The 13,425-nt window shown below is 44.6% G+C and overlaps 1 protein-coding gene across 1 annotated transcript in view; it reads right to left on the reverse strand.

Annotated features, from left to right (window-relative positions):
• Nucleotides 1–873: 873 nt before the first annotated feature.
• Nucleotides 874–13,425, reverse strand: part of MYL10 (myosin light chain 10) — a 55,131-nt gene continuing 42,579 nt past the window's right edge. Inside the window, exons 6-7 of the mRNA XM_081940824.1 lie at nt 8,096–8,144; nt 874–1,076 (exon numbers count right to left, since the gene is read on the reverse strand). Of these exons, the coding sequence (XP_081796950.1) occupies nt 978–1,076; nt 8,096–8,144 (148 nt within the window). The 3' untranslated portion in view covers nt 874–977. The remainder of the gene's footprint in view (nt 1,077–8,095; nt 8,145–13,425) is intronic.

Genomic DNA, 13,425 nt, shown 5'->3' on the forward strand with positions numbered 1-13,425 from the left:
GCATTGTGTGGTACAGTATGACAACTACGGATGCAGTCTTACCAACTTCCCCCCAAAAACAAACTCCAAACTAAATTATTACCTTTTAAAAAATTAAAGGCTGATATCTCGCAAGTCATCTAGCTTGAAATGTTGTGTCAGATAACCCAAGTCTCGTAAGATTTGAGGCAATTAGTTTTTAAGGGGGCTTGTAAAAGTTACTGACCTCCAGGGATAGAAAGATGGACTAACGGAATAATAAAGCACACTCGGAATGATGTATGGGGAATTTTGTTGCCTGCCATAGATATAACTTTGAAAACAGGGTGTAGGTATAGTCCTCAGATTGAGAGAAAGAGATTTCCAGTGATTGCCAAGAATGCAACCATTGAATGCAAAACATTTTAACTAGTTTCTAAAGAGTCTTTATAGCGCATGCAGCTAATTCTAAAATGGTAGGAAAAATGCATGTTGAAAAAAATATATATTAATATTATTCCAATTTACAGGTTTTGCAGCTGGCCTTCAAATTTAAAACAGGCCCTGAGGTTAGCCTTGGATCAGATTAAGCCCAGTCAAACATTTATATATAATCATGACTGTTTAACAAAGGCTTTTCCTCAGTAAGGAAAAAAAAAGGCAGCCCCAAGTGTTTAATAAAGGAAATAGAAGAGGTTAAGAACCATCATGCTGGCCAGTAAAGGCATCTGGTGAATATTAGACGTGTCAGCAAGTCATAAAAAAGCCAGTTCATCAAGAACATTCCATTTATATATTGCTGACAAGAATAACAGCAGAAAATGAAAATATGAGAAGAAGAATAGGGAGACAGGGGAGAAACATACAAAAAATAGTATTATGTAGTTTTATCAAATAAAGAAAAACCCACCAAGGTAATTTAGAATAATGTTTTAATCTGGCTTCCAATGAACAATAATGTCAGTACCAAAGAAACATGGGTGAATTGTGTTTTCTTGATGGATCAGTTCAACATCCTGTTAATCGTTCTCTTCCCCATGGGTAATAACGTAAACAAGATTCTTGTAATCAAGATAACCGGAGGGATCTGGAGGAAAAGCACTGAAGGTCTGCTTCACCTGAAGAAGATGTACAAAATAAAGGTTACATATGGGGAGAGTTAATAATTGCAGTTTCCACATACATAAAACAAATCCTAACCAGGTTTCTAGTCCTTAGGAACATAATTCATTGTTGTCTTCACACTTGGAAGAATGAAGTGTTGACAGCAAAGCTATTGGACAAGAATTTACTGCAGGCGGTTGAAGGTGGAATTAGACAAATTGTCAAATGTGATTTTGCAAGGAAAAGCTTGGCCGCCATTTTGATTGTTTTGTCTTCTGCTTTGAATTGAGAAGAGTTAGCAACTATTCAAAGTTACGATGGAATCCGCCCCCCCCCCCCAAAAAAGGAACTTATGACTTGATTCTGGAGTTCTGACACTGGCACACACACAACCCACAATCTCATGACCGCATTTCAAGTGTTTGTCAATCAACTCACTTTTACAGCTAGTTGCAAAGTTCTATATTCACCTGATACAATTTACAATATATTTTGCTAGAAACTGGGGGTTTTAGGCAGTTTCCAGCAAAAAACATCCATATAATACATTGTCTCGCTTAACAACCATGGAGTTTTCTTAGTGATCACCACAAAAAATATCATAAAATCAGATTGGTCTCAAGCCTTGACTTATGGCAGCAATGGCTGATGGAAATCCCAAGCTCTGTTACAGCTGTAAGTTAAGAACTATGTATTATTAAGAATGATCATATAGAGGCAATAAATCTGGTTTTCACATGAATACTGGTTGCAATTACGATGAAAATACAATAGTTTGATTAAGGTGGACAATCCAGTCAAACATAATATGCTCTAAAAAAATGGGACAAATTTCAAATCTATTATTAGGAGGGGGGGAATCTTATATGAATGCAGAATGTGGTTACTCTTAGCCTCTTGCACAGATATTAGCAACATAAGATGCTTGAATTTGCAGTATTCCTATATTAAATTTGAATAGTGGAAGTTAGCCTTTTTAAATGGCCAACTTCTTTTTCAGTTTCAAATCTTGCAAAAAGTAGGCATTCTGACTAGAAATCATGAGATTTTAGCCAAAGAAATTCACAAAAACCCACTTAAGATTGCACAAAATTGCAAGGGGCACATTTGTCAAAATGGAGTGAATTGTTGCCATTATATATACATATCTATTCACATGTATAGATAAAAACAGATAACTTTTGAAGGTTAGTGATAGTTAGATAGCTATAGAGATATGCCAGTTCTTAGTGTTCGGTCTACATTTGATCATTGATTGCTTGATTGTGTGTCATCCAGAGGTGGTATTCACCAGGTTCTGACCACTTCTGGAGAACCAGTAGCGGAAATTTTGAGTAGTTTGGAGAACTGGTAAATGCCACCTCTGTCTGGCCCCGCCCCTATCTATTCTCTGAATCCCAAGTCCCAGCTGATTGGGAGGGAATGGGGATTTTGCAGTACCCTTCCCTTGCCACGCCCACCATGCCACGCCCACCAAACCACCCGCACAGAACGGGTAGTAAAAAAAAATTGAATCCCACCACTGGTGTCATCTATTTGTTGAGGACTATTAGCCACCACATAGATTTTCTCCACAACTATCTGTTTCCAATCTGATCTTTCAGGTCTTCATATGATATATTTTTGGTTACTTCATCACAAAGGAAAAAGTAGTATAGTGTTGAATAGATGTTTTAAAAAAGCCAAGAAACATTATTGAGACTTTCTTCTTAAGGAAAAACTAAATCATTTTGGGATCCTTCATTTAAAAGAAAAAAAAAAAGGAATTCAGTAATTTTTACCACTCTTCCAAAATGAAAAAAAGTTTTTAAAAATCTATTCCTTGCTTTTTTTCAACAGTGGCTGCTGGCACAGATCCTCCTACTCTAGATTTGTCTTGATGAGCAGCCACCTTTGTTTAAAAACCTCTGAGAAAATCAAGTCCTTTTTCATTCACAGGAATGCATTTTGCTGTTGACCAGCTTGTGATTTCATGAAGTTCTTCCTAAGGTTTTATTAAATATATTAAGCAGAGACTCAAAAACCATCTCTTGTGGATGCTCCCATTCAGTATTTTTCAAGCTTGGCAACTTTAAGATGTGTGGAGTTTAAGAGTTGTAGATTTCAATCTCCAAGATCTCTCCAGCATGTTTGGGTTGAAGTTCATGCATCTTAAACTCGACAGATCTTAAAGCTGCCAAATTTGAAAAATACTGAATGGGACCATGCATGAGAGATGGATTTTGTTGAGTCCTCAAGGCTACGACACCATTGACTATCATTGCCGACCCCGATTGGTTGAGACGCGAGCAGCCAGCTGGCGGGAGAATGCAGCCATTCTATTGGTTCAGCGTCTGACAGCTCTAGTATAAAAAGGACTGTCAGCTGTCAAATGTTGCTGTTTGCAGGGTCGAGGTTGCCTTACATTTTGCCATGTTATACTGTTAATAAAGGTTGTGTTAGCTTCAACCTGCCTTGCCTCAGTTCCTGTCTGCCTCGTTCTCCCTACAGAACACTGGCAACAAGGATGGGATCAGGACTGAGGTAAAGGAAAAGCGAAGTCACTAATAAGAGCTGTCTCAAGTCACAGGCGATGAGAAATCGCTCCAAGGCTAATTCCTCAAGTTTTGTCCTTCTAAGGATGGCTAATCTACTGGCATTCATGGCATTCAGCCCAGCCACTGAAACATCGGACGTCTACCTCGAGCGGTTCGAGTGCTTCCTGGAAACTATGGCATATGAAATGTCGGACAAATCCACCACAGAAATTTAGAGATTTCTGCCACCGGCCACCCATGCCAGCAGGGGCCATGCTGTCCACCACGAAGATGACGAAGAAGACTTCTTGGACGAGGAAGAAGAGATTAGCCATCTCAAACTGACCACCAGGAAAAAACAGACTCAGGCTGATTTTTCACCTCAGAAGGGTTGCCTGAGTTGTGGCGGGAACCATGCAAGGTCAGTCTGCAGGTTCAAAGCCACAATATGCCGTTGGTGTGACAGGAAAGGATATTTAGTGTGCAGAGCGGCCATGCCAATCGCTGACCCACCTCCGGAGCACGCCTTGTCTAGACAATTCGTAAAAAGACTTCCCAAGCGCCGCAAAGACTGCTTTGCCATCGCAGGTGACCAGCAGCACCCTGATTGGGCTATCAGCCATGTGTCCCTGACTAAGCCTACCTATAAGATATACCTGACTGTGCGCAAAGAGGGAGAGCCCTGCAAGATGGAAGAGGACACTGGCTTTTCCAAATACCTGGTCTCTTGGGCTTCTATCAAACGGATAGTGCCCAGCCTGACCAAAGTTCAACTCAGGCAGTGCCCACTTCACCTCAGAGACTGTCAAGGACAGCCAATACCCATTGTGAGTTGCGGCACATTCACCATAGCCAGCAATAACTTCCAGGGGCCTCTTTCCCCCATCATTGTAGATGGCCATCTACCCAGCCTCCTGGGGCTTGACTGGTTCTCCTCATTGGGGCTCAACGGCATCCACTCCGTTGTTCCAGATTCCTTCGCTGCGCTGGCCAGCGACGTATTTGACAACAAGCTTGGTAAATATAATGGGACCCCCATTTCTTTTAACTTGGATCCCCAGGTGGCACCAATACCTCTCAAACCCAGGAGAGTGCCTTTTGCTCTTCGGACCAAAGTAGATTAGGGCTAGATAAATTAATAGCACAAGGAGTGCTCGAAGCAGTAGACCACTCCCCCTGGGAGACCCCCGTAGTAATACCTATTAAGTATTAGAATTTGCGGGGATTTTAAATGCACCATTAATAAAGGGTTGCACGCCAACTCTTACCCAGTGCCAGTGGTTCAACATCTGCTCCATTCCTTGGGCCAGGGGAACATTTTTGCCAAGTTAGACTTGGTGATTGCCTCCCATTAACTTTGGCCTGCGATGCATCGCCTTATGGCATTGGGGCCGTTCTGAGTCACATCCTACCTAATGGCTCAGAAGCCCCAATTGCCTATTATTCACGCACGCTCTCAGCAGCTGAAAGAAATTACAGTCAGCTGGCTAAGGAGGCCCTAGCTGCTGTAGCAGGGGTAAAGCGGTTTCATGATTACGTTTATGGTCGTTTTTTTCACTTAGTGACCAACCATAAACCCCTTGTGGGTCTTCTGGTGGGGGATCGCCAGACTCCTCAGATTTTGTCTCCAAGAATGTCCAGATGGACAGTCTTTCTAGCGGCGTATAATTATCAGCTACAATATAGGCTAGGAAAAAACTTGGGGCAGGCTGATGCCCTCAGTCGCTGCCCTCTGCCAGCACCTGTTTTGGACCCTGCTCCTACAGTTTTGGTCCTCTTAATTGAAGAGTTGGCCATGCCAGTATTCGCCCGGGATATTGCCAGGCTCTCTGCCACAGATCCCATATTGGCCCAAATTTTGGACTGGGTGCACAGCGGGTGACCACAGGGGCCGTAGATCCTGAGTTTCACCCCTATTATATATGGCAGCATGAACTGTCTGTCCTTAACAGGTGCCTGTTATGGGGCAATAGGGTGGTAGCTCCCCCAAAGCTTAGGTCGCCAATTTTAAGTTGCCTGCACACTGCTCACCTGGGCATTGTGCGCATGAAGACTTTGGCCCGAAGCTACGTGTGGTGGCCCAAGATTGACCAGGAAATAGAAAACTGGGTAGCCACCTGCCGGCAGTGCCAGCAATCTAGACTGGCTCCCCCTTCTGTACCCATCAGGGAATGGGACATGCCCCGGGCTCCATGGGCATGAGTCCATTTGGATTTTGCCGGCCCATTCTTACGGCAGAACTTCTTGGTCCTTGTAGATTCCTATTAGAAGTGGGTGGAGCTGGCACTCATGCCATCCACCACTTCGGAGGCCATAATTAGGGTGCTGGGGAGGCTATTCGTGACTCATGGGTTGCCTGATGTGGTGTGACTGACAATGGGCCCCAGTTCACGCCGGCACCCTTCCAGGTGTTTTTAGGCCAGCATGGCATACGACATGCCCCAATGGCCCCATTCCACCCGGCCAGAAATGGCCTGGTAGAACGAACCATCCGGTCGGCTAAGGAGGCATTGGGCTGCCTGGGGCCAGGGAATTGGCATGACAAAGTGTCCCAATACCTCCTGGCACAGCATACAATCCCGTGCCCAATCACCAAGCAAAGTCCTGCAGAACGGCTTATGGGTCATCGGCTCCGGACAACCCTGGACTGGCTACACCCCGGTTATGCAGCAGAGAAAAGCCCCCTTGCAGGCAACACGGGCTTTTAATGTGGGAGACCCAGTCTACGCCCAAAACTATGGGGCCAAACCAAGGTGGCTTCCTGGACAAATCACGCAACTAACTGGACCCTACTCTTACAAGGTCCTGCTCAGTGACGGGTGAATGTGGCACCAACACATCAATCAACTCAGACGGCAAGCCACCAGCACAGCAGACCAACACCCAGTGCAGGCCCAATCCTGCCCCGGGGAACTAATATCGACAGAGGCTGCTCCAGCGCAGACAGAGCTGCACGCAACACCCCCCACCGATGCGTTCTTGTCACCAGGCTTACCTGAGAATCTGGTCAGTCCCACAGCGGTCAAGTTTCCCGCTGACTCGGCTGCACAGTCTCCTGATGTTCCACAGGACTCTCCACCAGCGGCTCCTCCTTTGGCCACCACCCCTGAACTAAGGCGATCTGGGCGGAGCCAACGCCGGCCGGCGTATTTGGCTGACTACGCATGTGCTAACTGGGAGGAGAGGGGTGTTAAGTCCTCGAGGCTACGATGCCATTGACTATCATTGCCGGCCCCTGATTGGTTGAGACGCGAGCAGCCAGCTGGTGGGAGAATGCAGCCATTCTATTGGTTCAGCATCTGACAGCTCTAGTATAAAAAGGACTGTCAGCTATCAAATGTTGCTGTTTGCAGGGTCGAGGTTTGCCTTACATTTTGCCGTGTTATACTGTTAATAAAGGTTGTGTTAGCTTCAACCTGCCTTGCCTCAGTTCCTGTCTGCCTCGTTCTCCCTACAGAACAGATTTTGATCCTTCCCTTCCTTTCCTTCCGTTCCCCTTCCTTCCCTTTCTCTTTTCTTCCCTTCCCTTCCCTTCCCTTCCCTCTCCTCTCCTCTCTTCCTTCCCTTTCCTTCCCTTCCCGCCCTTCCCTTCCCTTCCTCTCCTCTCTTCCTTCCCTTTCCTTCCCTTCCCTTCCCGCCCTTCCCTTCCCTTCCTCTCTTGCCTTGCCTTGCCTTCCTTTCCTTTCTTTTCTCCTTTCCCCTCTCATCTCCTCTCCTCCCTCCCTTTCCTCCTCCCTTTCCAGTCATCCCCTCCTTCCCCTTCCCTTTCCCTCCCTCCTTCCCTTTAATTAGTTAGCATTCCTCAATGGAGGAGGTGCTAGAGTGGAATCTTACAGAGGGCACAGTTCAGAAATGGGTTGCTGCCGATTTGGCCCAGTTCGGCCAAACTGGTAGTAGAATTCAGACCTGGGTCACAGAACTGGCAGGGACCCCGGCCTGTCACGCCCCCAGAACTCATTCCTTTGCCATTGCTGGGTGCTGCCATTTTGGTTTTTTAGTGATTGCATGTCACTGCATGCACAAAGAACAATTTACAGTGAACACTGCATGCGCGTACAGCGTAGGTTGCATGCAGGTTGCGAACCGGTAGTAAAACCGGCAGCAACCCCCCCCCCTGGCACAGTTAGATAACTCAGAAGTGGTGCTCATTGTAAAGTGCACCCCATTGAAATCAACGAAGTCCTTTTTGCAGCATTCAATGCAGACACTAGAGCCACAGGACTGTGGCGGAGAAGATAAGAACAATCTTTCTTACCACAATCTGGACCTGCTAGAGTCCTAATTTGGGATGGAGGAGTGAAGGGGTAACAGCTTTTTAAAGAGAGTTTATATAACCAGAAGCAGCTCTTTCCATGTATTCTGGAATCACCAAATTCTTGTGGAAAAATTATAATTCTTTACATCATATTTTGACCACACAATCCTTCCCAGCACTTCCTGCCATAAAAATTATTCTTGCCAAATAGGGGAAAAAAAATGTGGGATGCATGCAGCTTTCATGATGAAGTAAATCTTACCTCTTCCTCAGTGAACCGGTCGGCTTGCGTCATGAGCACTTCTTTCATACTGTATCAAGTAAAATAGATAAAGTAAATTAAATAAAGCAAAATAAAATACAAAAATAAAAGAGATAAAGTGAAGAAAAATTAAATTAAATTAAAAATAGCGTAAAGGTGACTGGCCAAGTTGCTTTATCAATGCAATGCCGTCTCTGACACTAAAAGGAAATTGATAGCAGTAAATAGCACAGGTAGTTCTCGACTTATGACCACAATTGACCTCGACATTCATGTTGCTAAGAGAAACATTTGGTAAGTGAATTTTGTCCCGTTTTATTACCTTTCTTGCCGCAGTTGTCAAGTGAACGACTGTTGTTAAATTAGTAACATGGTTGTTAAGTGAGTCTAACTTTCCCCAATGGGTTGTCAGAAAGTTGCAGAGGGGATCGTCTGATCCGGGAACGCTGCAATTGTCATAAATACGAGTCCCTTGCCAAGCACCTGAATTTTGCTCACATGGCTACGGGGATGCTACAATAGTTGGGTGAAAAATGATGATAAGTCACTTTTTCCAGTAACGTTGTAATTTTGAATGGTCACCAAAGAAACAGCTGTAAGCTAAGAATACACACACACACACACACACACACACTTACATACATACACATACAGTACATACACACACTGTGTGATTACTGAAAGGTGCAAAAGGAATTGTTCTTACTATATTTGTCTGAAACGGTATCGGGTTTCCTGCCTAGGCAGGGGGTTGGACGAAGAAGACCTCCAAGGTCCCTTCCAACTCTACTATTGTATTGTATTGTATATTCCATGTATTGTTTACTATAAGGTACTCCTCCCTCCCTCTCCTCCACACTGAATGGGGCAGGATAATACTGGCTGGGAAGTTAAAGTCCACCTATCTTAAAGTTTCCAAGGGTGAAAAACTATTCTGAACTAGAATAATTTCTATTTTGTTGCTTCCTTATGGCCTCACTCTCCACCCTTTCCCTTCTTTACATCTCTATACTCAAATAAATATATCAGTCAGGTGACTACATTGAAGTCCATGAAGCTCTCATTCTCTATAGTCAATTTATTCATCTTTGAGGTGCCACCAGAATCTCTGACATTTCTATTTCAATTATCTATTCAGAAAGTTACTGAATTTTTCGGCCTATAAGACGCACCGGAGTATAAGACGTACCATGATTTTGAAGAGGTAAAAATTATTTTTTTAAAAAAAGGTTTTGCCCTCCCTGGACCCTAGGAGCACTCTGCAGGCCTCCCAAACCCTCTCCATGCTCTGGGGTTTTTGTTTTGCAAAAAACACCCAAACAGGGCATGCAGAGGGTGTGGGAGGCCTGCAGAGTGCTCTTGGGGCCTGGGGAAGGCAAAAACACCCCCGTTTTTGTGAAAAACAGGCCCATTTTCACTTGTTTTTGCCCTTCCCAGCTGCCAGGAGCACTCTACGGGCCTCCCAAACCCTCTGTACGTCCATTTTTGTGAAAAACGGGATGCATGGGGCGGGGTTTCGGGAGGCCAAAAATGCTGTATTCAGTGTATAAGATGCACCCAATTTTTCACCCTCTAGTACACAAAATTGTCTGCTACAATGTCTTACCTGTCAACAACTACTTCAGCTTCAACCTCAACAATACACGGGGAAACAATAGATACAAACTCAAGGTAAACTGCTCCAAACTCGATTGCAGAAAATGCGACTTGAGCAACAGAGTGGTCAACGCCTGGAATGCTCTACCTGACTCCATTGTTACATCCTCAAATCCCCACAGCTTCAACCTCAAACTGTCTACCGTGGACCTCACCCCATTCCTAAGAGGTCCGCAAAGGGTGTGTGCATAAGCGCACCAGTGTGCCTACCGTCCCTGTCCTACTGTCTCCATTTATTTGTACTCATTTCCTTTGTTCATGTCCATGTTTATACTTATATCTGTTACATTGTACATGTTTGACAAACCAAATAAAAAAATAAAAAATAAAAAAGAGGTAGCTGGGATAGGAAAGGACAAGGCAAGGATGAATAAATGCAGTTCAGATTCAATCCTAAGCATTTCACTTCTTGACATATAAAGAGGTCTGGGGGGGGGGGGAAATATCTCTGCACATTTTCCATTATTTATTTTATAGAGAAACAAAGATGCAGATTTTCCAAACAGAGGACTTTCTGCAGTTGTTGTTTTCCGTAATGTTTGTTTCCCCAGAGGGTATGAAAAGAAAAGATGTCCAACAAGAACAAAATCACAGATCTTCATAAGATTTTCATAAACCAGTGCCCGCCCAGTGTCCTTGATGTGGCCCACCAGAAGACAGGATCTGCAGTCCCAGACTCATCCAGCTCCAGTATTAAAACAAGACTGGGAAATCCTACAAGGCTACTTAAACAGAAATGGAAACAATTGTGTTTTATTAATTGGGATGCTGCTTCAAGAAGGCTTTCATAGGGCCAATGACATGGTATTTCATGTCTGGATATGTGTCCAGAAAGACTCCAAAGCATTTAGGGTTCCATCAGAGGCCTACTGAATTCTTAAGGCTTAAATAGATGATATAATATAAATCAGATTGCCTAACATTGAAGCAAATCTGGATTAGAACACAACATTCTACCATTTTTCAGAAATAAACTTTCCATTCTTGATGTCCCAAAGGTGCTTTTTCAAAAGACAATGGATTCCCCCCCCTGAAGTCATTTCACTTCTCATCCAAGAAGCTTCTTTAGTTCTTGCATCCCTTCTGCCTACCAAACATCTGGAAACCAGCCCTAGTCAACAAACGAACACCACCCACCACCCAGGCCGTTACAATACAAAACAACAATGCATACACAGCCAGCACCAATCAGCACCAATCTACCAATTATGATGCAACCACACAACCAATCATTCCACTTACTGAAACAAAGCCAGCACCCCATCCCCTCCCACCAAGATTTACAGAAAGACGGCAGCTCCAATCGCATTTTAAACCTAGCCGACAGCAGCCTGAAGATGGCAAGTGAGATCTTGCCGAAACGTTGCCAAGACAATCTCAATCTTAGACGGGAAAAGACCCGAATACAACAAAACCAGGATAGATAGATGATAGATAGATAGATAGATAGATAGATAGATAGATAGATAGATAGATAGATAGATAGATAGATACATACATACATACATACATACATACATACATACATACATACATACATACATATATATATATATATATATATATATATATATATATATATATATATAATCTCTAACCTTGTTACAAAAAGTCCATGAAACATTTCAGTTGGTAACAAAATAAAAATAAAACAGAGAAGAAAGACAGTTAAAAAAATGGGTCAAAGAGAAATACAATACTAGGTTGGATATCCCCTCCTATTTTTCATCTTGTCCTACTGGTTCTTTATGATTTATCAATTGTTGTTTGTAACTAATGATTGTAACTATTATTACGACCTATGACCTATTACTTGCTGATTATATGTACAGTGAGTTGGTGCACTGGGGACAAATTCCTTGTGTGTCTTATCACACTTCACTAACAAACATTTCTATTTCATTCTACTCCTATTTCATTCCCATTCCATTTTCTTGTTCCATTCCATTCTATTCTAAGCATGGAAGCTTAAAACTTAAAACTAAAAAGATGTAGTGCTTTATTTTTTTTCAAAGCGGCTGCTGAAGATGTTTTGTGATGGCTACCTTTTTTCTCCTCCGCCCCTAAACTCCTGGAATCCTCTCGATCCCAAGTTTTCCAACCACTCATTCATTCATAGATATTGCGGGAAGGAAACAAAGGCGGGTCTCCTTGTGAATGGACAGAAGTTTTTACAGAAAAGGGATAACCCGAATGTCTGAAGCCAGCTGCTGCAGAGTGCCCATGTGAACTTCCGAGTCTCCGAGGAGGAGGAGGCTGCGGACTGAAGGGATATCGTCGCCATCCTTCCTGCCTCAGTTCTTGGCTCCTTCTTCCCGGCGTCCCCTCCCCTCCCCACTGGGAGACCAAGCTCGGCCCAGACACCTCTCAGGGCGCTGCCTCGCCGGCACTCCATTCTCCCCCCTCCCCTCCCCATATCAAGCACAGCTGTCCGATCTGCCCGCCGGTGCCTCTCATGTCACAATTGGCTGGGTGCCGGCTGTCCTCACGCCACCGCTCTTGTCAGGTGGTCCCTCCCTTTCGCAAGGCAGCACCTGCTGCGCCGCTCCCCTGGCTCCAAACACTGGCACGCAGGTGTCTCAGTTCCTAAGACCATCAAAAATATGTTTCACAACCCACAGGTTGAGAACCGCTGCTTTAGACTATATATAAACTTCATAGTGCTTTTACAGCCATCTCTAACGCTTTATAGAGTCAGCCTCCAACAATCTGGGTCCTCATTTTACCCTCCTCGGAAGGATGGAAGGCTGAGTCAACCTTGAGCCTGGTGGGATTCGAACTGCTGAACTGCAGCTAGCAGTCAGCTGAAGTAGCGTTGCTCAGGTATTTATAGACGTCAAAGCGTTTGTCTGACAGGGAGTCATCGAGAAGGGCTTTCTTTCCCCTATTCCCATGCCAATCATCCCTGGCCTCTCCCTTCCCTCTCCCATGTGCTCCTCTTTCCCGTCCTGTCTATGATCCTGGCACTTCATAGGCCTACAGTGTAAGGGAGGCCTAGGCCTTAAAGACCCACTGTGTGAGGGAGCACGCTCAATCAAAGGCCTCTGCACTGGCCTAATCAAGCTCCCTTTCCTTCACAGACCTACTGTGTGAGGGAAGCCTATGCCTGAGTTAGGGCGAAGGATGATACCGGGAACACAGGCTGAAGCTGTTTTCTGCAAGATCAGGCTGCCGCAGTGAGGCGGGGGCGGGGAATCTGCTTAGGCCATGGCACGCTCAATCAAAGTCCTCTGTACTGACCTAATCAAGCTCCCTTCCTAGGCTTACTGCTGTAATCAGGCTCCATTCCCCCTCCCATGACATCACGAACAATTGCCGCCCTAGGATGCCACACTCGCTCTCTTTAAATGCCCAGGCGTTCCAGAGTTATGCTGGAACACACACACGGACACACACAGACACGCACACACACACACACACACCCACACACACACCAGGGGTGTCTTACCCCCACAGTGTTTGTCTCCGGGGGGTAAGTCATCTGTGTACCAAGTTTGGTTGAAATTGCTCAAGGTGTTCCAGAGTTATGCTGGAACAAACAAACATCCATCCATCCATCCATCCATCCATCCATCCATCCATCCATCCATCCGTATATATAATAGATCAGAGCTTGGTTCCCCTGTTATTTTTTATCCATTGAAATCTGTACAGAGAAGGGTGTGGGAAAACCC

This window comes from Natrix helvetica (genome assembly GCF_964273705.1).
Source record: "Natrix helvetica genome assembly, chromosome: 2".
Classification (NCBI taxonomy): domain Eukaryota; kingdom Metazoa; phylum Chordata; class Lepidosauria; order Squamata; family Natricidae; genus Natrix; species Natrix helvetica.